The following is a 27,466-nucleotide window of genomic DNA, read 5'->3' as shown; positions in this document are numbered from 1 at the left end:
AATGGTAGAGCAGAATCCGAGGGACTGGTCCCTAAACCCATACATCTGACCTGACAACCCCACATAAATTAAGCCAACAAATAGGGTGGTCTAACCTAAACAGTTAAAAAGCAGAGACATCACCTTGCCAACAAAGGTTTGTATAGTTAAAGCTATGGTTTTCCCAGTAGTGATGTATGGAAGTGAGAGCTGGACCATAAAGAAGGCTGATTGCCGAAGAATTGATGCTTTTGAATTCTGGTGCTGGAGGAGACTCTTGAGAGTCCCATGGACTGCAAGAAGATCAAACCTCTCCATTCTGAAGGAAATCAGCCCTGAGTGCTCACTGGAAGGACAGATTGTGAAGCTGAGACTCTAATACTTTGGCCACCTCATGAGAAGAGAAGACTCCCTGGAAAAGACCCTGATGTTGGGAAAGATGGAGGGTACAAGGAGAAGGGGACGACAGAGGACGAGATGGTTGGATAGTGTTCTTGAAGCTACCAGCATGAGTTTGACTAAACTGCGGGAGGCAGTGGACGACAAAAGTGCCTGGCATGCTCTGGTTCATGGGGTCACGAAGAGTCGGACATGACTAAACGACTAAACAACAACAACCTAAACAGTATTTGAAGGCTCTGCCACGCTTAGGCCAGCTCAGTCAGCCAAAGCCCTGTTCCAGAAAAGAGTTTGAATCAGAAATGCTTTACCCTGGCTTAACATAACTTTATGCCAGCTTCCCATGTATAGGATTGCTCCCTATTTTAAAATTTTATTTTAATACACATGACTAATGTAGGTTCATATATTTTCCTAGGTCTGCTCTATGTAAAACTTAATTTGATACAACATATTATCAAATTTGGAAAAGTTTTCCAGATATCCCTGGATAGGTGGATAAGACTCCAGTCTGAGTTTTCAGACTCTGTTGCAAAAGATCAAATGTTTACCTTTCAGCAGCCTTGGAAATTAACGTCAGAGACCACAGCTCTGAACATGCACTCTTTAACTTGACAAAGAGCCACAGGCCCACTTTGTATCAATTCAATTCACCTTTGGACAACATATTGAGAGGGGAAAGGTTGGTATATGAGTTATAGGGTAACCCAAAGGGCAGTTTGCTTAAATTCTTTGAAGTACGATAAGGCCAATGTCTATTTGTGCTGATTCTGGGGTGGAGGAATAACTTTGGCAGACTTTGTGTGACAAGATACCCTCTTAACAAATATAATGTGTAAATATTTTATTAATGTAATTATTAGCAGGGATATTTATTGTGTCCTAACCAAGTATACGACCGCGAGGTGGGTTCTCATTAACCCAACATGCATGCGATAAAGTATAAAAGCTCCCCTACCCCTTTGCTCTTTCTACCTTTCGCATCATCAAAGCCCCTAAACAATTTGGAACCATGAAGTGGGTAACATTCATTTCTTTTCTTTTCTTGGCAAGCTTGGCCGCGTCAAAACACCTACCCAGAAGGTACCGGCATGCAGGTAAGATGTCATTTTATGTCATATAATGCCATAAACCAGTTTGCTTTGGTTGGTAAGATTAATGTTGCCTTTGTGATTTTTTAATGTGGGGGTTGAACCTCATTTTTAATAGTGATAGAAAAGTAAGTCAAGTGCACGATAAACACAGGGATTACTAATACATATTAAAGTCACAATGAGTGCAGTCCTGTGGTCCATGGGAGGCTGTCCAAAGTCCATAGGATCAGCTAGACTTTCCACTCTTGAGGGTACGGAGAAAGGAAGATCCAGCAGCCAATGTCTCCTCCCTCCACGGAGGGGTCCACTGCTACTTCATTTCTGATGCTGAAGTGCTGATATTAGGCAAGGCTCATGCATCCCAGAGTCATGATGGGTGCTTGCATTCTCTCTTTAACTAATATGGCTGGAATTCTATACCCATTTACCACTGAGTAAAGCTTACCCAACTCAGTAGTGTTTTGGTCTGAACATATGTGCAAAGGCTTGTACTACTAGAAGCACTGAGTGAAATTTTGATTATTGTCTTCTTTACAGGACATCAGGACACCATAGCACAAGCTACCGAAGTGACGCCTGATGAGTTTCGAGGGATGTAAGTCTTTTCAGGAAATTTCATTCCAAATGACTTGAGCAGATACAGAGGCTATGAACTACCACTAGCTTAATATTCTGGACTGCCAATAACAAAATTGTATGAAGCTATTATCAAATGAAGCGAGACACATTGGTAAACATTATAATCCAATATTGAGTTGACGAATCAGATTAATTGATTTAAAATCACTTGGTAAATAAATCGGGTTGCCCTTCAATTATTTTTTCAAGAATTATAATTATTTATCAAATAAGGCCTTACTATAAAAAAACCCAACCCCACAGAGGGTAAGAACTGTCTTAGAAAGGTCACTCCCCATTGTCTCTGATGACCCTAAGGACAGGCTTGGTGTCACCAGTAGGCGCCTTTGGGAAACTGCCAAGATCTTATCACCTCTGTGGAGCCCACAATTGTTGGTGTCTTTCATAAGCAAACCTGCATTAATCGGCTACGTCTGAGAAGCTTCTTTTTTTAAGATTTCAGAAAATCTGCGGTGTATTCTGCAGTGTTGGGGGGAATTTGAAATGGCAGCTTTCCCACCATTATGACCACTTCAGCAAAGTTAGTCCTCTCAACAAGCCTAAAACAATATCTTCCTATGGCATAACTGTTTAAAGTTATCTGAAAGCAATCACAATCATTTTTATTTAAATGCTACTGTATGCACTAAAGGTAAAGGTAAAGGTACCCCTGCCCGTACGGGCCAGTCGTGTCCGACTCAAGGGTTGCGCGCCCATCTCTCTTAAGAGGCCGGGGGCCAGCGCTGTCCGCAGACACTTCCAGGACACTTCCGAGCCAGCACAGGACACGGAAATGCCGTTTACCTTCCCGCTAGAAAGCCGTCCCTATTTATCTACTTGCACCCAGGGGTGCTTTCGAACTGCTAGGTTGGCAGGCGCTGGGACCGAGCAACGGGAGCACACCCCGCCGCGGGGATTCAAACCGCCGACCTGACGATCGGCAAGTCCTAGGCGCTGAGGTTTTACCCACAGTGCCACCCGCGTCCCACTGTATGCACTACTAGTCAATTAATCTGCTCAAACTCATATAATGAATCTGGGAGGACTTATTAAATAGTGCAATAATCCTGGCTTGACTTATTCTCCATCAATAACTATTTGTACTAGCTGATTACATAAATAAGGTCAGCTCCTTCCTAAAGACTGTTTAGTTTCTCTGTCTCATGAGGCCCCTATTTCCCCTCTAATATTTCTCATTGCATATTTTGAAAACCAGAGCTCAGATGCATTCCCATTCCTGGTCTGTTACACAAACTGAGACCCTATCCACATGGCTATGAAGTTAGGATTTCTTGCCCCAATATATATACAGTGGTACCTCGGGTTACATACGCTTCAGGTTACATACGATTCAGGTTACAGACTCTGCTAACCCAGAAATATTGCTTCAGGTTAAGAACTTTGCTTCACGATGAGAACAGAAATTGTGCTCTGGCAGCGCGGCAGCAGCGGGAGGCCCCATTAGCTAAAGTGGTGCTTCAGGTTAAGAACAGTTTCAGGTTAAGTACGGACCTCCGGAACGAATTAAGTACTTAACCCGAGGTACCACCGTAATGGAATCTTTGCTTACATTGAATTGTATAAATGTCATTTTAATGTCTGTCTACCCAGTTGTGAGAGATCTCTTTTAATCTCCTTACTATCCCATTTGGTTTTAACCACCCAAAAGAATGTGCTTGCTCTTAGAAGTCATGTAGAATATTGTTATACACAGAGGGAACATTTTTTCAAATAAATCATGTATGCATTTTCTAGTGCCCTAGTCATATCCTCTCAAGCCCTGCAACAAGCGACATTTGAAGAGGTGTCAAAAGTAAAGAATGATATTGTAGAACTTCAGAAGAAATGTGCTGCTGATGAAAAATCAGATCCAGAATGTACAAAGCCTTTGGTAAGTGTTTGGGAGCTGAATTTAGAGAACATAGAAATAAAACTGTAAAGAAATGCAAATATATTGGGAACTGATCTATGCAGAGATGTAGCGCTCTAAAATGGTGAACTTATTAGTTTAATAGCAGGTTACATTTCTTGTTGGAACATATCCAGGTCTACTATCTGATATTCAGGGATCTGGTAAGATACATGTTACAGTATTTTGCTTTCAGATTGTTTTTAATGTTTTATGCTTTTATTTTATGGTTTCTATCATTTTAATGTTGTCAGCTGCTTTGGTAGGGGGAGTGCAGCAGACTTTGGAGGAAGGCAGGAGATGACAGATGGCCATCTAACCGCTGCTTAAAAACCCCCAAGGAGGGACAGCCTATGTTTTCAGGTTCTGTCTCCTGGCTCAAAATATCTGCCTCTGTTCACTGGCAGGAACATTTTGAGTTATAGGTTATCAAAAATATTCGTAGACCCCACCACGTATCAGGACAGTGTACAACAAAGTTTCCATATACAAAATGTACAAAGTACAATAACAACAATATGGAACAATTATAAAGATGACTAGTTCATCTTTAAAAAGTTTCAGCAGAATAGACCTACCAACACAAAAATGTCTTCAAGAAATGTCTGACGATTAGCAGTGAGGATCCCTGCTAAATTTCTGCTGGAATAGTTTTCCACAACATGGGATCCAAGACCCTATATGTCCAACTTCTACTTGAAGCTAATCAGGCTTTTGAAAACTAGAGGGCAACTCTTCCAGATGATCTCAGTGATCAAACAGGAAAATAAGGGCTCATGCATTCTAGCGGTTTATAAACCAACTTAACTTTTCAATAAATCTGTCTGGTGACTGTCCTTTAAACCATGTAGAATATAGAAACTTAATTCTATGGACAACTGCCAGTTTAACATTTAAGAGGCTTATATGCCCCCCACACACACCAAAAAAAGATGTTTTCTTTATGTGGACTAAGCAAACAGGCGACTGCAATTGCAACCAATTAAGAGAACACTTTGCTTCCCTCTACCAGGGTACCGTTTTTCTGGATGAAATTTGTCACGAGCAAGAAATTATTGCGAAATATGGATTTGCTGACTGTTGTGCTAAAGTTGACCCAGAAAGAAAAGACTGTATTCTGGCCCATAAAAATGGAACTCCAGGATTCATTCCTCCCTTTCAAAAACCATCTGCAGAGGAGGGCTGCAAAGCATTTGAAGCAGACCCAGATCAAACCATGGGAAGGTAAGTAGATTGATTCAGTGCTGTAACTTTGAGGATTTGGTTGCCCTTTGTGAGAGGAATGAAACGAAGATAAGACGTACAAGTTTCTATTTCAAATCATCTATCCGATAATTGCAAATTCTGACTGCTACTTCATGCAAGCTGTCAAAAATGAAAGATAACCTCACCTCCAAACAGCTGTGCTCCTTCATCAATGTCTTAGCCAGCCAGTCTGTAATTTATCCCCACCTTCTCCTGGCCAGGGTTCTAGCTTGCTGACCAGACACACTCTCGTCTACGATTTGCCATTCCATTCTCACCTATTTCCTCTTTTTCTTTTCTAACACTTGATATGCTGTGGCAGCTGAGGATGCTCAGTGCTTACCAGGCTGGTGTGTGGTGGGATATCTGGCATTGTTTTGTTTTTTTGTTTGTTTGTTTTAAGTAGGCATCTGCAAATCTGGGTGGCATGACCATGCTTCTCAGTGGTTCTGTTTAGGCTTCATAGGCATCTGAAAGGATTGCTTGAGTTTGTTATTGGAGGAAGTGATGTGGAATGCTACAAACTGACAAATCTCCTGCAATGAAATCTCTTGGATTTAAGTAGCCCACTTGCGTGCACAGTTGCAGCCCGGGACTCCATTGCGGGAATTTGAATTTATTTGTCTTTCCTTCTTCTTAGTAGTCTTGGATAAATGATTGCCCTCCCTCTGCTTTATATCATCATCTTAATTTATAAAGGTGCTGACTACCACATTCTTTCATGCAAGAAAGTGCAGTTCGTGTTATTGAAAGGCAACTTTTTATCCTAGGTATGTCTATGAAATTGCCAGAAGATACCCTTTTTCAAAGACCTCCAGCATCTTTGCAGGAGCTAGAAAATATAAGGAGGTACTGACAACTTGCTGCAAGGAAGCTGACAAAGATGCCTGCTTTACAGAAAAGGTATTCCGTTATCATCCAAATAATGTAGCTGATGGTTAAGGAATTTACCTCTGCTAGGTTCTTAGGATATTTTTTTCCTACCTGCTTAGACTACTGGTCAATCTAGCCAAATCTTGTCTACTCCTGGGATTCACACAGTAGGTTTTTTTTCTTTCCCTTCCCTGCACCAATCTAAACATTTTCTTTCTAAATGCAAAGGATTGGAACCTGAGGCCTTCTGCATATAAAGCAGCTGTTTTATCCCTGAAGCACAGTCTCTGCCATAATTCTTCCTCAGACTTTGGCATTCCCCTGTACGGGTGGAATAACAGAACGCAAAATGTTAGAACCTATGGCACTTCCTGGTTTTTGTGAAAACTAAGTAACATGATGCAACTTGTAATTTACTTATTTTTAAATAAACTTATTAAAAATCCCTTTTGCAATAAAAAAGCATTGGCCCTGATTAACTGGAACACCCTCCCTCAGTATAAATGCCCCAACCTCTAAGCCAGCCCAATGCAAGTCAAAACTCTCTCCCATGCTCTCTCCCACTCTTTCCTGCCCTTCTCTTGCCATAATTGCTGCTTGGACACTCACTGAAGGCAAAACTAAGTCTTCTAGCCCTTATACTAATACAAGCTTATACAACATTGAATACTATGTACCAATTTGATGCTAGAAGCAGTTGTCAATTACCATTCCTATCCAGCTATGTTAGTTGCTCATTTGGCTGCCACTAATGTCACTAGAAGGGAAGGAGAAATAGATGATGGATAGATGATAGATGATAGATAGATAGATGATAGATAGATGATAGATAGATAGATAGATAGATAGATAGATAGATGATAGATGATAGATGATAGATAGATAGATTCCAATGGAATTCAATGAAACTTAAAAGTGTTTTAACTTGCCCAATAGTTTGCAATGGATGTTGTTATGGCACTATTTTTTTTAATAAAAAAAATACTTTACATTTGCGTGTTCAGACCCAGAAATTCCCCCCTAAATAAATTCATGCTTGACTGAAATTTTAGTTTGGATTTTGGCAGAATTTAGGCCACAACTTTATTGATTACAGAAAGTGACTGGTTGCATAGGCTCCAGTTCAAATAGCTCCCTGCCATGCAGGTAGCACTGACCCAGGATTCCAGCATAGGTCAGCCAAGGGTAAAAACCTGGATAGGCAGAAAGTCGGGAACAAACTATGTCCGCCACCCAAATGTCCCCCTGGACTCAGGCATGGGCACAACCCCCTCTCAAGGGTTGACCAAACCATTTGAGTCTCTGGATTCCTTTAACAGAATACCCTTCACATAGGGATTGCCTATCCTGAACCAGGGCCTAGCTGCAACCTTACAAGTTGTGATGATTTGCTATGTGGCAGGTGAAACCCAAATGGCAACAGCCAATCAGCCAAGTGGGGGAAATTCCTACCGTGCCCCTGTCCCAACAACAGACAACACACAACGGCATAGCAAGGTCAAGCGCAAAGCCCTAAAAGTAGAGAGAGGTGGGCAGGTGTTCCAAATGCACGCGCCAAAAGAGGAAGCTCTGGGTCACGTGCATGGGTATATAAAGGTCCCTCGATCCATTTGGACTGCGCCCATTGGCCAGATTGAACCCAGCTATGAGGGACCTACCAATCAGGTGTTGTGGCTTACCAATCTTAACCACCCACAACACAGGGATTCAGTTTCCAAGTCTCACCGCAACACATGCCCTCTTTAAGGGAGGACACGATTTCCACCCTATCCTAACATTTTTAGAATGAGTCAAGCACACTTTCCTTCTGATTTCCATTTTTGTTGTTGCCATCATCGTTATTGTTGTTAAAGTGTTGTTGTTGTTGTTGTTATTGCTACAGGCAACAGAAGTCTCAAAGTATTTGAGAAAAGAGTTTGCTCGACAAAAGCAGATATGCTCTGTCCACAGGAAGCTTGGAGAACTGCCCCTGCGGGCTCTGTAAGTTTAGCTGCATTGGGGGTAGTAAGGGGGTGAGGTGGGGCAGAGTGAATTACCTACATAGATTAAGCGTTCCTGAGAAAGTCAAAAACGAGACTAAAATATACCCCTGCAAACCATGTGCCAAATGCACTTGTTTCTCGGACAGCATCCTTTTGAGGTGTTCATAGTATTATAGCATCAGGAAAGAGCAATGTGAACATCAGGAAAGTTCCTGGGACATGACACTTTATCTAGCAACAAGGAAGAAAGGAAGAATATGGGGGGTTCACAGGATGCTAAATTTTGTACCCAAAATTTTGAAGCTTTTATCTGCTTGTGTGGAGCCATGGAAAGCAACACACACAAACACACAGCCCAGATGGGTAGCATTTCTAACACACACACATACACACACACACCATGTTTGATTGTAGGGCACAATATGTTTATCCTACTGATAATACTAGAATTAAATTGTAGCTGTTATCCATCTCTCTTGGCACAATCACAACATTTTGTTTATTATTTTTTTCAGAAAAGTTGCTCAGCTCAGTCAAAAGTTTCCAAAGGCAGATTTCCCTACAGTTCTCAAGCTTACTGCGGATATTGTACATGCCTACACAGAATGCTGCAAGGGCGATACTCTGGAGTGCTTGCTTGATAGGGTAAGTTTTGTCAATTTCAATGTAATTGACTTCAACTCAGCAATACGTTCTTGCTCAGAAAAGCCAGTTGTTTGGCATTTGCTGAATTTAGAACAGAGCTGGGTCAGGCAGACATAAGGCTTTTAGGACCTATTCTTTTCTGTGCTTATGTGTGCTCATTTATGCATATCCTCTTCATCATCATCATCATATTTATTTTTATTGTGCCTTTTTCCCTGGCTGGGACTCCCAGCAGCTTACAGATAAAATAGTAACAGAAAAGAACATGTGGTGGTGGTGGGGAATCAATAATTAAAAACAATAATTAAACATTCATAAAGTTAAAACTGAACATATATCAGTCGGTGCTCCAAAGCCTGTGGGAATAGAAAAGTAGTCTTTGTCTTTATAAACTCTGCTGTGAAAGAATCGGCTGTAAGAAAATGAACTGCATTTGAATCTCTGTGTTTACTGACCAGAAACAATGACAAGTTTCATTCCTGTGCCCATTGTGCCTTGGTCCCAGTCAGACCAATGTAAAAGTGATAAATTTATTTCAGTTGAAATAAGTTTATTTCAATTATGGTTTTGTGACTTGCGTTAATATGCAGGATAATAATTGTTATATTGCATAATAATAGTGATACGACAACAGATACTAACTTTCCCAGCTACTCTGGGTCTGCCAGATCACTGCCATAAATATTGACCAGATCCTTTCTTACAGGCTGACGTGTCAAAGTACATCTGTTCACATCAAGCCACTCTATCTTCTAAAGTGCACGACTGCTGTGAAAAGAGCCTGCTGGAACAAGGAGATTGCATAGCCCATTCGGAAAATGATGACAAGCCTGCAGATCTGTCTCCCACTGTCAGAGAATTCATTGATAACAAAGAAGTGTGCCAACACTATGCTGACAACCATACTCTTCATCAGGCAAAGTATGCCATAGAAATCCCACACAATCTTTCATTCAACCCTACAGGGAGTTTTGAGTTTCAGCTAAACATGCAAACAGGGTGTTGAAGTGTGACTGGGGGGGGGGGAGAGTCAGTTGGATATAACGATCTGAGCAAATAAATCTCCCCAAACAAGGACTGGAACAAAGTTGCAGGAAGACAAGAGAGAGAAGGCATGAAAGAGGGAGTAGAGAAGGAGCAGGCTGGGGCAGGGAAGAGGAAAGCTAAGTTGCTACAGAAGCAAGTACAGAAATTCTTCCTCCACTCTGTCCACTCAAATGGCTTACTCCACAGGGAGAGCGGCACACAGACTAGGACTTCTGTATGATCACAGTAGTTTTCTGGGAGGGAGGAGAGCTCAGATAGCGTTTGCTGTTGTTGTTGTTGACATCAGTAGTAGTTTTTGTAGTTGTTCTTGATATCATTATGAGTCATCTTTCCAAGGCTAATGTGGCAAAATTTGATAGGGGAGAGGGGCAGAGAGCGGCCCAACAGTGACATCCATCTTTTCCTCATATAATATTCCTGGAAGCAACACAATGTGATCACTCTGCCAAATCTCCTCTGTTGTGTAAAAAAACCTCTGTCCTTTATTTGGATCAGGAGTGCCTGAAACATTCTCTCTCCCCCTCTCTCTCTCCCTCCCTCCCCCCCCCCCTCTCTCTCACACACCTGAATATTAATTGGGAGTTTCATATCTAATGTACATGAAAGCTGGAAGTATTGCTGAGATATATTTGAAGTTATTTGAACACTAAGCCAAAACTGGGAATCTCAGACAAGGGACCAAATGTGACTTGCAAAGCTTCCATACTGCACCAGATTGGCTAGGGCAATCTGGCTGGGAATAACAACAACAACAACAACAACAACAACAACAACAACAACAACAACAACAACAAACAAGCAAACAAACTATGCAGGCCACACCCCTTACTAGCCTCATCTTCCTTCGAGGACTTTTGCCTGGACAGAACATGTCCTTTAACTCAAATAATGCTGTACAAATGTACAATTCAAATATATTGCTGCAATTACTTTTGACTCTAGCCCTATACACCCCTGGCAGTGCCTCCCCTCCCTCCCATCCACCGAAGGTTGCCGAGAAGGGAATGTAGCCCTCGGGCTGAAAAGTGTTCCCTTTCAGCGTTTATTTCTGTTGGTGTTAACATTGTCATCCTCATCTTCATACTCTGTTAATGGGATATTTCCTGTGTTTCAGGTTTGTGCATGAATATGGAAGGAGACACCCTGAGTTATCCCCAGAGTTGCTTGTGAGACTTGGCAAAGGCTACGGTGATTTGTTGGAGAAGTGCTGCGCTCTTGAGAATGTTGTGGAGTGCCTTGGCCATGGGGTGAGTTATGATTCATCTCCATACAAAGGATATTTGCTTGTTTCCTGATACGCAGAAGACAGGTTGTGAACATTTTGTAGGACAGGTAGAACTAGCTCTTACAAAGCAGGGATCTCTCCTAGGACTACCTTGGATGCAAAGAATTGGACCTGGGAACTTTAGGATGGCAAAGCAACCCTTTGGTGTCAGGCATTGCCTATGTTAAGATCACGGAAAGAAAATTTCCTAAGGTGCATGTTTTTAAGCAAAATGATATAATTCACTCCACTCAGAGTAATGCATAGAACTAAATGTAATCACCCTGTGGATTTCACATTTCTCTGAATTGTTTGATCCTGTACCAAAAATGTACAAAAGGGATGTTTGGAAATGTGAGTGTTAAGATAAAATTTGCACTTAAAGACATATTTTGCCATAAATATGACTTTCCTTTGTCGCCTCATAATAGGCTATTGCCATCCTTTAGCTCCCTCAAATGGATTCTTCTGTGCTGCCTCTTACACTGTAGGAAATGATGCTGTGAAATTTCATGTTTAGCCATTTTTATGTTTTAAAAAATGCCTTTGTCAATCCTCATCTATGTTTACCTTCAATAAAGCTCTTGTCTTCTTTTGCATAAAAGGCATGTTACAGAGCCTGTTCAAATTTCATCTCAAAGCTGCATCTTTTCTTATAGTTCTGCTCTTAAAAATATACATATATCAGAAATTCTCCTATCTTTCAGGAAGCAGAGCTCAAAAAACACATTTCTGACACCCTAGAAGTGATGAAGAAAAACTGTGAACTGCATGCGACAGCAGGAGACTACCTCTTCCAAAATGAGTATGTTTTTTATTGTCATAAGATTTCCAGCTTGTGAAAGGGGGCAAGATGCTCAAAAATTCATGTGAGCTCAGGATGCAAAAAACCTTTCTGAGACAAAACAACTTCAATGATTGCCCCCGCATCTGTTGAAGAGTAAAAATTCTAGCTGTTGCGCATCTCTCAGGAATTCACCGTCAGCTAAGTAATATGATGTCCTACTAGCTGTGTAACAAAAACCAGGGTAAAAACTATCTGTGTGTTTGTTTAAGTAGAAACAGAAGACTTTGTGGGGATGGGAAGAGCTCATGAAATGAAACTCCTTTTCCCCATAGTCCCACCATAGTCCTTAAAAGAAGCCTCGCTTGTCAAACCTGAGAAAGACAATGAAATTTCCTCATTACTGCACGGGGGGGGGGGGGTTAAGCCGGGACTTACAGGAACTCAGTTCCAGCACCTCTCAGGTGGGCGCCATTGCCATTCAAAGAAAATGAAGGAGGCATTCATAACGAGTTCTGGCACCTCCTTTTCTAGAAAAATAGCACTGTTGCAAGCCCACCTCAGATGAGCATGGCATCCCAAATGTCCTCTGACTAAGATCTCTTTGCAGGTTGCTCGTCTTGTACACCAAGAAAGCACCCCAGCTGACATTTGACCAACTGTATGAATACACCAAGGGACTCACGAAAGCTGCTGCCAAATGCTGCCACGAAGATGAAGCCCACAAGCTGCCATGTGCTGAGAAATATGTGAGCATTTTTTTCTCCATATTTGCCTCTCTGTCTGTCCTTGCCCCTTTCCTTCCCACCCACCACCTCAGAATTCCATTAAGTGCCCAAACTGTTTGGGGATTTAAATGTAATGGCAAGCTATTGGAATCGGGCTGAGAAGTACAGAACAGCCATGGTCAGCCCAAGATATTGCAACGTCTCTGATGAAGTACGAAATGACATCCCTCTTATTCCATTTACGAATTCCAGTCACAATGGCATCAGGCTCTTGCTGGTAACAGGATAGCATCGTCCACTGCATCTAAGGGCACAGGTTTGGTCAGAGGCCATAGAAGCAGAGCTGTGCCCATTGCCTGCCCCTCATCACTTGCTTCCTAGGGATGGGCCATCTAGAAGAGCAACAAATGCTGGAGCATCATGCTCCAAACCATGAGACCCTCTACCCCCCATAACATCCCTTCCTTTTTGCATGTTGCAAAAATCTAATCTGCATGTGACATAATAATAGTAGTAGTAATTTTATTACTTATACTCTGCCCATCTGGCTGGGTGTCCCCAGCCGTTCTGGGTGGCTTACAGAACATATAAAAGCATAGTACAATGTCAAACATTTCAGGCTGGGTGTGGACTTCATGCCAATGGTGGCTATGGCCCAAGGCGACACCTTTCAAAAAATTGCAAGATACACACACAGAGCATTCGCACGTGTGCAGTACAAAATTAGACACATTCGCCATGCCCTGCATTACAATGAGAATGCATATCTGATTATTAAGCTAATGACTGGGAGGGGCAATTTCTATCCCTATCATGACAATGGACTTTTTGGAGAGGTTGAATGCCTAGCTCAGCTTTAGAATACAGATGAAAATAACTCTGCCCTACAGGTACTCTTCACACATCCCCCTCCACAGTGCTAGTATTATCACTGCCCCTCCCCAAATGATATATACTTCAATTTGCTTGCATTTTTTTCTAAACTAAAATGCAGTCTTTCTTCAAAGAGGTGTTGTTCAGCCTTTTGATCCCTTTGGTTACTGTTTTCTGAAACTCTTCCAGGTCTCCTTTGTGCTTGGAGAGATATGTCGGGAGCATGAAATGCATCACATCAACAAACAAGTGTGCAAATGCTGTGGTGACTCCTTAACCTTCCGTCGGGAATGTTTCAGTGGTTTAGGACCGGATCCAGAATACGAGCCTACACCATTTGCTTCCGACCTGTTCACCTTCCATCCAGATTTATGCACAGCTGATCCAGAAGTTCTGAAGCGCAAGAAGCAAAAGTAAGAAACCAGAAGCATGCAGCCCAATATTTGGCTGGTTATTTCAAATCAGTTAGTGTTTATGGACTTTAGCCTTTTTCACCACTTTAACTTCTGACCAAATGCACCTTGCTGCCTACACTCTGCCACCCTCTTTGGCTTCTCAGAAAGTTCTCCTATTTGAACCCCCATTCCTTTATTTATCCTATTGTCTTCCCAGCCCCCCTCCCTCAATATTTCCTGGGGTTTTGCCTTTCCTGCCCCTCTCTTCCCTAGGACCTTTTACCTTCCATTTCAGAGGGGAAGCATTGTCTCCTGCCTTGTAACATCATTTCCAACCCTATAATATCCCTAAAGATAAAGGTACTCCTGACCGTTAGGTCCAGTCGCGGACAACTCTGAGGTTGCGTGCTCATCTCGCTCTATAGGCCGAGAGTGCCAGTGTTTGTCCGCAGACAGCTTCTGGGTCATGTGGCCAGCATGACTAAGCTGCTTCTGGTGAAATCAGAGCAGTGCACGGAGCGCCGTTTACCTTCCCACCAGAGCAGTACCTATTTATCTACTTGCACTTTGATGTGCTTTTGAACTGCAAGGTGGGCAGGAGCTGGGACCGAGCAACAGGAGCTCACCCCATTGCAGGGATTCGAACCACTGACCTTCTGATCGGCAAGCCCTAGGCTCTGTGGTTTAGACCACAGCGCCACCCACGTCCCACATAATATCCCTAGTGGTGACCTAAAGTGATTATAATGACCCAATTTTGAAGTGATGCTTTGAAGAAAGGACATGCTTGGCCTGCTTTTACTCTCTCATCACTTTTCATAAGGCTAATGATTCCATCCCCCAACTTACTTTTGTTGTCGTTGCAGGCAGCTTGTCGACTTGATCAAGCACAAGCCCACAATCACTGATGAGCAACTAGCGGGCGTGATTGTAGATTTCCAAGGCATGATGACACAGTGCTGCGAAGTTGCTGACCATAAGACATGTTTTGAAACAGAGGTATTTTTTAAAATGAAGACAAGTATCCATAGCATTTTTTTTCTTTCACTGGCAGTGTGACAAGGCTATGGGCATAGACACCTCTGACCTATCCTGTGGTCCCAATCTACAATCCCTAGCTTGGGCCAACCACCCTCTGCTGCTCTGTGAACCACTTATCCCACCCTGGATCTGTTCCCATAGTAAGGAAGGGGCAGGAGAAGCTAGGAGATGCTGCATCTCCTTCTTTCCCCCTCCAATTGGATTTAATCCTGCGGGGTACTGCACCTTCTTGAGTGACTTCCCTGCACACAAGGAGGCTGCTTGAGAAGGTACAGCAAAAGATTTGTTGCTGCTTCAAGTGTGGTCTCCCTGCATGAAAGGGAAGCCACTTGTGAAGGAGTAGCAACCCATATGCTCAGCTGGTAAGTGGGAGGATCTGACCTTGTGGGGTGCTGCTTTGAGGGACAGGAAAAAGGAAGAGTCTGGCAGGAAGAAGGAGAGGCAGAATAGGACTGGCATCTACCCACCCTTCCCACAAAGACATAACTGCCTATTAGGTCACTCCTTTTCATACTTTCTCCTTCTTACTGCCCGGTACTACACCCTCTGACAGCCCCAGTTTGCTTTGGACAGTCCAAATTGCAGCCATTTGGGGCCTGGCTAAACCAAGGCCCAGATTTTCCTGAATCACTTCAATACAGTTCAGTTTGTCCAAATCTAGTAGTCAAACAACTAACAATGAGTTTCCCGGAAACCAGGAACTGGGTCTCAAGGTTAAGGTGTGAGCAAGAGAACAACAACAACAAAATGTTTCTTTGTTTGAATGTGATGCTCTGGACATATGGAATTGTAATTGCTACTTTTGCTGAACAATTAAAGTGAGACTGTGGGTGATGAGACAGAGTTTTAAGTTCCTTGCTTGTGAAGAATTGACTCTCCATATAATTTATGAGAGGCTGTTAAACTAGCATGATTAACTATTCATCCAGTGAAAGAACTATGAGGAATACTTTCCTTAACAATATGTCTGAGGGAATTGTGTGTTTTTCTTCCAGGGTCCCAAACTGATTGAAAGGACCCGAACTGCTTTTGGAGAAAGCTAAACATCTCAGGTGAGCAGATGTGGAAGAGAGGCTTGTGTCAAGGTGTCTCCGTGATTTAGTACTGATGAAAAGACCTAACTGGTACCTGCTGTGGAGGCAGTTATGCACGGGGGACTATGATTGCATTGAAAGTTAGTGGATTGTTCTGTGTCCTTCCAGAATCATTTAGTTCTCTGTTGTTTTAGCTACATGCCTGATACATATCCATAGCCAAACATGACATTATGGATGTTCATGTTACATTATATGAGCACACAATCTGCATACAATATCTGTGTTCACAAATAACTGGGGCAAACCCTAGTATAGTTATTCACTTGTATCATTCAACAGGTATATAGTCTGTGCCCCTGTATAGACAATAACTGAGCTACACAAAGAAGTGTATGCTCTTGCACACAAACGTATGAACATTTGTACATGTGTAGACACAACTGGTACATGTATTCAGTGTAATGCATAATTACGCTATGACAGAAGGCTGTATATCTGAATCATTTAGTAATCATGCCTTCCAGATTCATATAATACACTTCCCTTGGAGATACAGAGAAATGCAGATGTTGAGATATTAAAAGATTTTATTATTTCAAAGTTCTGAAAGGAACCAAAGTTTGTAGGGTCTATTGCTTCCATCACACATTTGCTTCACTATGAACAAGATTGTCAGGATTTTGGATTACTTCAAAAGCTTTCCAAACTTGTTGGATGAGGGGTGTCAGTGGAAGAAAAGACAGGTGATTTTATTTCATAGGAGCCAATTTTTCTCCTTTAATAGTCTCTATGGACATAACAAACACTCTTGTTGTGAGCATGATTCTGAAAAGCAGTTACCTCGATGGCATTTTTTCACATTATTCAGTGGCAAGCCCAAGTCTGTCAGTGGCAATATAGAGCATTCAGGTGAAATGCATGGTAACAAACACACATTGTTCCTACATGCAGTTAACTGTTTACATTATCAAGTGCACAATCTGAATTCAAGTAACCCCCTGTCCCAGCACCCACATTTTCAACTTGATATTCAGACTTGGAATGGTACAAGGTCCCCCCAAACTCACATCTGAGACTTCCTGGAATTTATCTTCCCTCATTATGAGTGGAACGTTCTTAAGTGGGACGAATCAACTCAGTCTTACAGGAAGATCTTTATGTAACTAGTAATGGGACTGTATGAATTGAGTGAGGTAGCTTTTATTTTCTAAAATGTTCTGCAAGTTAGCCTTGGGACTTGTTCTCGCTTACTGCAGCAAATCATTTATTGGTTCTTATTTTCTTCTAGCTCAGCAATGGAAGAATCCTGGAGATAAAGTCCAAATATGCTCAAGCGCCCTCGAATGCTTGCTTCCTTGTTAAATGTCACCCTTCTAATTCAAAGGAAATGAGGATGTGATTCTTCCAAAATCTTCATCTCTCATGACAGTCGTACTGTCGAGAATGAATAAAGTCTTTAAACAAATAAACATCCCCTTTGCAGTCCAGTGATTCATTTAATCAGAGCTAAAACAAATGTGCTGTGATTTTGTGCATGGATACTTTGTTAGCTTTGTTAGTGTGGGGGAGTGGGGTGGGTGTAGGACCTTTGGGGGCACTCTGTAACTATTGCTGCCAGAAGACATTTTTCAGGTGTGTGTGTAGAGCAATTCAGCAGGCCACATTACCTGCTTCTCACCTTCACCCACCAATTCTAGAGCTCCCACCAACATGGAAGTGCCAGCTCCTTTACCATTATCTTGTCCCAGATTTCTTAAGCATGTTTGCAGCCTGACTCCCATCTGAGATGTTCACCATGTGTGGATGAATGGAAAAAGATTTAGGTGTTATTGCCCTTCCTAGCCAAGTAAGGCACACCTCTGATAGTTAAGTCTTTATTGACAAGAAAAGCGTGTACAGTAGCTTCCACAGTGCTCCAGATACACACTCATACACACTTCTAGCCTCAAGGCAGATGTCCACAGGTCCAGGCCCTGTGGAATAGTTGCAGCAACAGGGAGACTCCATCCTCCACTGCCAGCCTACATACCCTGTCCTGATGGGTTACGTGCCTGCAACCTGATATTTCTCTTGCATGGAAGTCACTGCTTCAAGACCTTCCTGGTTCTAGGAGTCAGCAGAATGGGGGAAGGTGGGGAGTCTACTGACCCATCTGTTGGCTCAACAGCCTCTTCTTCTGCTACATCTAGCACACTTTCCTCCATCTCAGGCTGCCCCGACTCTCCGTCCTCTCCTGGCTCCTGCCTTGCAGGTGGTGTCAAACCCCACAAATCACCTCTCCTGGGTATCTGGCCTGGTCCCTGCCTCCACCCCACACTCTTTGGAGTGCCACCAGCCCCTGACAGTAGGTCAGTTCTACTCATTGCCTCATGTCAGGCTATAGATTGAAAGGGCAGGACTAGATTGTATGGAATAAGATTTCAGGGACAATGTTCTTGTAACACACAAAAAACCCTCCCTCCATGGAAACAGCTAGCACTTGAGGATGAAGGCTCTGTAAAACCATTTTTTCCTGGTCTGAACATTTTCTAAACATATAGTAATTTTATATGTGTGGAAGCATTCAAGAAAACCATCTTCTCCCTTTAGTAAGGGAAAGGAAAATAGCCCAGAATCTCTGCTTTCTGACTCAGTTTTCTTATTTTCTCCATCTTGGTCCTAGCAAGAGAATATTCTGCAAAATGACTCCTTTTCTTGGCTGGGTAGGGACAGGCTGTGAGGATGTTATAGCTCTATCCAAGGGCCATGCAACACCTCCCTGCCCATCATATGAGTAAAATAAACTTCTGCGACCATGAGCCCAGCATATCCATGAAAGCTTCCCATGCAGTTGAGATTCTGTGTGGCAGAAGGTTACTCACACAAGGGCCTAAGGGCATAGAAGAGTCATATGGTCAAAAGTGCACCCCACATTTGGGATGTAAAATGGATTGGCTGGATGCTGCAGGAATGTACATGCTGGGAAGGGCACCTGGGGTCTTAAGACACGTAGTAAAAAAAAAAAGGAACAAGATAGAGGGAACTCAGATGTTGAGATACTAAGATATGTTATTAATTCACAGTTCCTGGTCCTGTTAGCTAGGGATGATGGGAGTTGTGGTCCCAAATAATCTGGAGGGCCAAGTTTGGCCGTGCCTGGTCTATTGCATCCATCACACATTTGCTTCACTATGAACAAGATTGTCAGGATTTTGGATTACTTCAAAGGCTTCCCAAATTTGTTGGATGAGGGGTGTCAATGGAAGAAAAAACAGGTGTTTTTATTTCATAGGAGCCAAATTTCCTTTTAATAGTCTCTATGGACATAACAAACACTCTTGTTGTAGGGATGATGCTGAAAAGCAGTTACCTCGAAGGCATTTTTTCACATTATTCAGTGGCAAACCCAAGACTGTCAATGACAAAGGAACAAGAAAGAGGGAAACTCCATGTGACATCGTGATTATTGCTTTTATATCATCTGGTACTCCATGGAATGTTTTTACATGTAAACAGTAAAACACATACAAACATACCACATACCCATGAGACTTTTCTTTTGAGTTTGATTAGATTCCTGGGAGTGATGGAAATAAATATGGATAAAATTCATTGCAGCATCTCCTTTTTCCTTCCGCCAGTACAGAGAAAAGTAAGAGAGAGAGCCTCTCAAACAGCTATGGAGAGAAAAGGATATGATACACAGATGAAAAGGCGAATCACAGTGGCTACCCAGAAAGAAAACGCAGGTCACAATCAGGCACAAAAAAGAAACATGTAAACATGCATGAAATTACCCAAGATCTACCTGTAAACAGCTTGGTAAGTCAATCTCATGGTATACTTTTCAGTCTGTTTGCTGGTGACCCTATTAATAAAAAGCAAGTTTTATTCCAAGTGAAACATATTTATGGATTCTCTAGTCCAAAGTCTGCAAAGTTTAGATGTGCAGAAAAGTCACCATGTCACCAGGAATGGTACCATTTCATTCAATAAAGAGAATATTATTTTCAGCACTTCCTTATTCCCCTAGGACATTGAAGAGAATGAGTCAGTCTGTCCCTCTTTGTTTATGCATACTGGAAACCTGACATGGGAAAAGACATACAGGGATCGCCCCCAAAGTCTGCCACTACCCCTTCCTTGTTCATAGTTGCTGTGGGATGATTCAAATGCCTTTTTCCAGTTTTGGCTGGTATCATAATAGCTGCTTGCACTGGGATAGCTTGGCCACAGTTGTTGAGGCAATGATACTCCAGTACTGTAATTCCCTTTTAGATCTCTCATCCCCAGCAAATTGAAAGGTGCTTAGCACAAAGTTTCCTGAATCTACCGTATTTTTCTTTTTTTAAAAAAAAATATTTATTACTTTTAAACATTACAAAAAAGAAAAAAAGAAAGAAAAAAGAAGAGAAAAAAAGAGAAAACAATACAATACAATATATAAACAGTACACAACACAACATTAACACAATAAACTAAACAAAACAAAGCAAAAACAATTTAAAACACACATTATAGCATTTCAATATCATATCTTACATTCCCTTGTTTCAACGACCTCCTCACACCTCCCTTTTTGTATTCCACTTCTATTAATTGTTTCAGCAATTCCTTTCCATCTTCCTCTATTTTCTGTCATATAGTTGTCTTAACATATTTTAACGTTATTTTCCCTTTATTACTCCAATAATCTATTTGTACTTAATTCCTTCTAACATTTCTACTAAAGCCGTATAGCTTCATTCCAACATTTTTCTAACACTCATTAATTTTACAATATTTCTATAAATAGTCTTTAAACTTTTTCCAATCTTCTTCCACCGTCTCTTCTCCCTGGTCTCAGATTCTGCCAGTCGTTTCTGCCAATTCCATATAGTCCATCAACCTGGTAATCTTCTGTCTGAGGCTCTTAACTCTTTTTTTTTTATAATATTTTTTATTAAGAAGTTTTTATGACCCACAAACATAACATAAACACAACAAATACATAAACAAACAAAAACAAAAACAAAACAAAAAACAAGTACCATTTCATATCTTAATTTCTTATACCTTTCTTCCCCGACTTCCTCATGCCTCCCTTTTCTGTATTCCAGATTCTAATCAATTACTCAGCAAATCTTCCCTTATTTTAATTTAAATTTAAGCTAATCTTCCTTATTCTCCTTGTCTTAACCATTGCTAATAGTAACCATTTACTTTCCAGTCCAACATCATTCTAACTTTCATTAATTTTGTAATATTTCTTTAGATAGTCCTTAAACTTTTTCCATTCTTCTTCCGCTGCTTCTCTTCCCTGGTTTCGGATTCTGCTCGAGGCTCTTAACTCTTTTCCAAGTCCCTTCTGCAAGTCTTCTTCATATTTATACATGCACTTTACTTTGTCTTCTACTGATCTTATTTTTATTTTCCTTCCTTTGATACTGAAGAGTAGATCTCGGGGAAACTCCCACCTAGCGATGATTTTATTCCTTCTCGACAGGGCAACCAAATCTCTGTAGTTAAAACTAAGATCCAAAAGATATTTCAGGACGTCTTTCAAGATCCCTCCAAATCTGAAGGCCCTCACAATTTTAATCTCTTCTTGACCCAAGTCCAGGTCCCAAAAATCAGCAAATTCCTGTGTGAGGGGATCTATCAAACTTTCCTTCTCCAGTTCAGGTAGGGCTCTGATCCTCAAAATCTGATTTTTTTAAAATTCAATCGTAGAAGGCATCAACTTATGGTCATCAAATTGCATCTGTAAGGCTGGGGCTCTCTCTCTCTCCAATTGTGTTACTTTAGGTTCAACGGCAACAACTTTCTCCCTAGCCTTCTCCACAGTTTGCCATGTCAAAGTAGATTCCTGTATCAATTTCTGAATAGTTTCTGTATTGATGTTCACTTTTTGTCCCAAATTATCGATTTTGGTAGTTACCACATCCACCTTCTTGTTGAGCTGTTCCAGTGAGTCATTTATCTTACTTAATGCAACCACTAAGGCCTCTTCTGTCGACATTCTTAACCGATTCAAGGTCAGTCCCAGAATCTCACAGCTTTTTATCTTGCAGCTGGAAATTTCCCCAGCTCAGCTCTTGTAACAGTTTCAAAGGCTTCCTCTAGAGGGAAGCAGTTTCTATTTGTATTGGTCCCTTTAAACACAGTTCAAACAATAAAGTTAGTTTCAATTTTCAGTTACTTTTACTCCTTTTTAAACGCAGACGGAGACAATGGAAACAATATATTTCTCTTATTTAACTAGCTGTCAGTGAACGTTCTAATCACAGTCAATGAGCATTCTAAAGCACATCAGTCCTGCTGGCAGCCCGTTTCCAGGATCGGAGCAGTGGTATTTTAATTCTGTTCGCTCTCTCCTGCAGGTATATTCAGTCCAAAACTTTCCCCCCTCTTCTCCTGCCACCAAGGGGGGTTTAGTATTTTTACCAATGGAACTTTAGTCCTTTACAATGGGCTTTCCGCGACTTCAGCTTGCATCCTCATTGCTTCAGTCTATTTACAGAAGGGGAAGGTGGACTTCCTGTTTTGGACCTCCCCGTTTTGACACCAAATTAAGACGTTTAAAAATCCAATTCTCCGTTCTACTCACGGGTAGTTGCTTTAAGATCAAGTTGTCCACAGGAAAAAGTCAGCGCTCTCCTGCAACAGCTATGCGGCTTCGCTCTGTGGAAGAAGCAGTCAATTCGAAGCACCGCGCCACTCACCCCACGTCGCTCTGGATCCCCGAAACCGGGTTTCCCCGCGAGTAGGGGAGGCGCAAAAGGTGCCAGCCAAATCCCACATTCACAGGCTTTACCCGCCTGTGATTTTTAGTGGGTCTCCGCCTTCGCCGTGGTGGCCAGACCCTAATTTCCACGAGGCAAATTCCTCCCGATCAGAGGAATTCTGCCATTACTGGAGGCACCAACCCGGAAGTCTGGATCTACCGTATTTTTCACCCCATAGGGCGCACCGCCCCATAGGACGCACCTAGTTTTTTTTTGGGGGGGGAATAAAGAAAAAAAATTATTTTCACCCCCAGGCACGGGCTGGCGCGGGGGAAGCCCGAGTTTCCCCCGACCCCAGCCCCCAGAAGAGCCTGCTAACCGCAAGCCTAGGGATCCCGGTGGGAAGTTGCACTGGTCTCCCCAGGCTTGCGGAGAGCTGCACGAAGCCCGGGACTGCAGGCAGCTCTGCGCAACCCTTGGGAGACCGGCGCGACTTTGCGCTGGGCTCCCTAGGGTCGCGCAGAGCTGCGCGAAGCCTGGGACTGCAGGCAGCTCTGCACAACCCTTGGGAGACTGGAGTGAAGTCGCGCCGGTCTCCCAAGGGTTGCGCAGAGCTTCCTGAAGCCTGGAGAGCGAGAGGGGTTGGTCACACCGACCCCTCTCGCTCTCCAGGCTTCAGCGAAAGCCTGCATTCGCCCCATAGGACGCACACACATTTCCCCTTCATTTTTGGAGGGGGAAAAGTGCGCCCTATAGGGCGAAAAATATGGTATTTGTCTGAAATGGAAGGTTTGTCTGAATGGAAGTTTTCTTACCAAGCAGCGCCTCTCTCATGTAGGCTATTTTCTAACCGTTTTCAAAAAAATACTATCCTTCTGAAATTTGGCAGAAATAGTGGCTTCAGGGTCACCTTGCTCAGAATAAAATCCACTTCTGCCTAAAAATAAATAGACACTTCATTAAAAGCAAGCAAGCAAGCAAACTAACTATCTAACACAAAAACTAACACAAAGCTGCCCATCAAAAAAGATCCTGACTTATTTTCTTGTAATTCGGGATATATATATTTTTCTGGAGGGGCTAGTATGCCTGCAAATTTCATCCACTTCTGTCAACAGGGAGAGAGAAGTCAATGGTGACTCCAAGACTGTATTACTCCAATGTATACTATGCGAGGTTTTCCTTGTGTCTGGTACCAAAACTACAGTTAGGACAGTATGCTGCAGCATCATTGTTAACAACAGTGAGATTATGTGGGCACATTGCACCTTTGCTCAAATAAGTGTACCAGCTGCCAGGTTTGAGGAGTTACTGTTAACATATAAAGCCCTAAATACATTGGGGTCAGTTTATCTGAAGACTTGCTTGGCCCCACACATTCATACTCTATAGCTCCAACCTGTGGCAATTTGTAGTTGTACCAGTGCCATGTAAACTTTGTTCTTAATCAGGGAGGAAATATTCAGGGTAGCACCAATATTTATAACTCCTTGCCTTTGAACATCAAATAGAATCTCTCGTTGGACTGTTTAAAATGTTTCCTAAAACATTATTTCTGTTGAAAAGTTAACCCACACGTGGAATAATTTTATTATGTCTACTAGTTTTTAATTTTTGTTGCGTTATCTGGGGGGGTTTTCCAGGAGGGAATACAATATTCTATATCAAACACTTAGAGATTTTACATTTTTAACAGACTATATATTTTGTTAACTGAAGAAACAAAAAATATTTATTAAACAAGCAATGGTTTATTGGTGACCTAAGTCAACCTACTTGATCACATTGGGGAACATGCGTCAAAACATTCTCCTCCTCCTCCTCCTCCTCTCTAAAATGGTTGTGCCATCTCTTTGCAGGTACTACATAGCCACACAATGTTCAACCAGTCATCTAGAGTGGTGGAATTCCTTCTGCATGGATTCTCTGATACACAGGAACTGAAGACATTTCATTTCATTACATTCTTGATCCTTTATGTGATTGCTGTCACTGAAAACCTCATCAACATCACAGTCATAATTTTCAGTCCTCAGCTTCACAAACCCATGTACTTCTTTCTAGCCAATCTGGCATTCCAAGACCTTCTGTGATGAAAAGAAAAGCATGCGTCAAAATGGCAATCAGTGCATGGATTACTGGGCTTATCTATTCCACAGTATATACTGGCAGTACATTCACAATTGAGTTCTGTTCTTATGACATCAGTCAGTTTTTCTGTGAAATTCCATAGTTATTCAAAATTGCTTGCTCTGACTCATATCTCATTGTATTTTGGATTATTTGTGTTGGTGACTCTCTGGCCTTTATCTACCTTGCTGTAATAGTTTATTCATATGTTAAAATCTTCAGTGCAGTTCTAAAAATTCCTTCTGCCCAGGGAAAAGAAAAAGCCTTCTCAACTTGCTTGCCACATCTTATTGTAATATCTTTATATTTTGTTAGCGATTCATTTGTTTATCTGAAGCAAAGCTCTGTGTCACTACCATCAAGTGACACAGAGCTTTTGGATCTTGTTGCTTCTATGTTCTATTGTATGTTTCCACCAGTTATGAACCCATTAATCTATAGCATTAGGAATAAGGAATTGAAAACAGCATTATGGAAGTTGAATGCAAATCTCTTCTACCAATTCTTCCCCAATTTCTAATGGCCAGAACATGGATTGCCTTTATATTTCCATCAAAAAAACTAAAAATAATTTCTAAACATTTATTATACATAAATCACTATTTGCATACCAAATGTAATCCTTTGAAGAACACACTTTCTAACTATCAACAATTTCTATATTTGTTTTCCTGTGCTCTATATTAAAGAGTGGAAACATTTTTGTCAATTTGCTTATTTTGTACTTACTTTCTCACACTGTTTTCTGTTTGTTCTGCTGCATTGTGTCAGATCCATGGTAAGTCAGAACTATATTTTTCAGCTTGATTATATGCATGCCTTTGCAGATGTGGGTCCATATTGGCCTAATAAAGCAGATTTTCACCAGCAAGATCTGTGCATCTTTGAATGGGTGTAGTTGTTTTTAGACTCATGTGAGTTGAAAGAGATAGACCCATGAAAAGTGTTTTTTCTGGATTCACAAAGATTCTGGCAAAGGAGCTACAAACTACCCACCAAGTCCAATTTTTGCTGTTGAATTGGTAAACCATACCAGAAAAGGGAATATCTTTTTTAACCAGGAAAGGCAAGAAGGAATCTCCTTTTTTAAACTGAGGACACATTCCATCAAATTCTATACTTGATCATCGCCTGCACCTCTTACTAAATCCACTCATTGCTGTCGACTTTGTTATCAATCTTTGCTATTCTTCCTTTATGAATTGTAAAATACGTGGCTAAATAACGTGTTCAACCAGGAAAGATTGATATATTGTGTTAATGAAAAGGCTACTTCTTCAGCTTCACCTATCCCTATAGAAACTAGCCAAGGAATTTGAAAGTCTGAGGGACCCTACAGGGAGGCCAAAAACATATGCTAGTCTCCCCATCGCCACCCCATGGACAGCAGGAAGAAGATCCATGTTAGAAAATGCATTTCTCAGATACTTAGAACCAGCATTTCAAGGCTTGCACAATTTCAAGCTGCCGCTCATTGGGAAAGGAGGGACAGGTAAGAGTCCAAAGGGTGGGTAGAGGAGGCAGAGGCACAGGAGAACTATCCAGGGGGAGGGACCAGTGATTTGTGGGGTTCTGTGCCACTTGTGAGGCAGGGAGAAGAGGAAGAGGCTAGGCAGGCAGGCAGAGACAGGAAAACATAGAGGTGGAAGACACTGACTTGGGCTGTTCGAATCTCCTCAGCTCCTCTCCCTGCCTCCAAGGATAAGGAGGGGTTTAAAACAAGAGGAGCAGGTGGAAATGTACACAGGGGGAGTTTCCGGTTACTTCCACATACCACATTAGAAGAGGGGGTTTAAATATGCTGGAGGAGGCAGGGTGTGCAGATGCTCCAACTGCTTGTCTCAGCAGTTGGAGGTGTGCCTCAGAGCAGTGGTGTGAAGAAGCAGATGCCCAGCTAGCTATTTAGCAGGAGTGGAGTGCCACATGTGATTCTCACACCTTAGGAGCTGAATGTAATCAAGAGGTGAAAGACAGAGAGAGAAACTGAAAATGGCGGATTTGTTCATTTCTATGTAAACAGGAAGTTGGATTATATTATATTTGCTCAGTGCTGCAGGGAATCATTGCTGACTTTAGCTGAATATAAAAGAAATTTCTGTAGTAAATTCCTGCCCATGGCCAGGAAGGGCCTCCTCAACAAGGAAGAAAGAAAGCATATCAATCTAAAGCAGTGTCTGTTGAGACACATTCAGATGTTGTCTAAAATAACAATACAGGGTTCACTGTTTCTTCATTACGTGATTAGCCCAAAGCGCTTTCATTTTCCCCTCTAATGTAATCAAGACCCTTCAATGCATCATTGCAATAATAATTTGATGGAAAGTGAGAGCCAGAAAAAAGAAAGTTCTAATGAAATTCTGCCCCGCCCATTTAACTGGGTTGCCCCAGCCACTCTGGGTGACTTCCAACATAATATAAAACACAGTGAAACATCAGTGTGGGATGGGAACAAAATAAAAATAGTAGGATTTCTGTCATCAGAAGACAGCTGGTCTGAAAATCTCTAGCTCCACTCGACATTTCTTTTCTGACTTTCATAGATTAATGAATAAGATTCCAGTCTGGATTTTCAGCCCCTGTTCTGAAAGGGCAAATATTTACTCTTCAACAGCCTTGAGAACAAATGTCACACACGATACCATTGAACTTAAGCTCTTTAAATTGACCAGGCCCACTCACATCAATTCAATTCACCTTTGGACAGAATATTGATGGGGGGGGGGAAGTTGACCTAAGA

At 41.8% G+C, this 27,466-nt stretch overlaps 1 protein-coding gene and 1 pseudogene across 2 annotated transcripts; both read left to right on the top strand.

Annotated features, from left to right (window-relative positions):
* The first annotated feature begins 1,334 nt into the window (after positions 1-1,334).
* LOC128399279 (albumin-like) lies at positions 1,335-17,382 on the top strand. 2 transcript variants are annotated; one of them, XM_053360563.1, is made up of 15 exons: positions 1,335-1,475; positions 2,010-2,067; positions 3,846-3,981; positions 5,012-5,223; positions 6,015-6,147; positions 8,000-8,097; positions 8,615-8,744; positions 9,451-9,665; positions 10,906-11,038; positions 11,763-11,860; positions 12,450-12,588; positions 13,630-13,853; positions 14,702-14,834; positions 15,872-15,928; positions 17,207-17,382. In XM_053360563.1, exons 1-14 carry the CDS (start codon positions 1,391-1,393, stop codon positions 15,917-15,919), a joined length of 1,842 nt encoding a protein of 613 aa, XP_053216538.1. In that variant the 5' UTR covers positions 1,335-1,390; the 3' UTR covers positions 15,920-15,928; positions 17,207-17,382. The 2 variants fall into 2 exon arrangements, with proteins under 2 accessions (XP_053216538.1, XP_053216537.1); XM_053360562.1 differs by having other exon boundaries at positions 17,202-17,382.
* Positions 17,383-19,508: 2,126 nt separating this feature from the next.
* LOC128399285 (olfactory receptor 14A16-like) lies at positions 19,509-25,636 on the top strand (annotated as a pseudogene).
* The last annotated feature ends 1,830 nt before the right edge of the window (positions 25,637-27,466 follow it).

Source organism: Podarcis raffonei, chromosome 13 (assembly GCF_027172205.1).
Source record: "Podarcis raffonei isolate rPodRaf1 chromosome 13, rPodRaf1.pri, whole genome shotgun sequence".
Taxonomy (NCBI): Eukaryota; Metazoa; Chordata; class Lepidosauria; order Squamata; family Lacertidae; genus Podarcis; species Podarcis raffonei.
Note: the sequence above shows the minus strand (reverse complement) of the source record. Positions and strands in the feature narration are given on the sequence as shown.

Bases quoted from the DNA above. Each gene is read 5' to 3' on its own strand.
- LOC128399279 (XM_053360563.1), top strand. From the start codon at position 1,391: ATGAAGTGGGTAACATTCATTTCTTTTCTTTTCTTGGCAAGCTTGGCC. The intron at 1,476-2,009 runs GTAAGATGTCAT...TCTTCTTTACAG, and splicing joins CAGAAGGTACCGGCATGCAG to GACATCAGGACACCATAGCA. The intron at 9,666-10,905 runs GTATGCCATAGA...CCTGTGTTTCAG, and splicing joins CATACTCTTCATCAGGCAAA to GTTTGTGCATGAATATGGAA.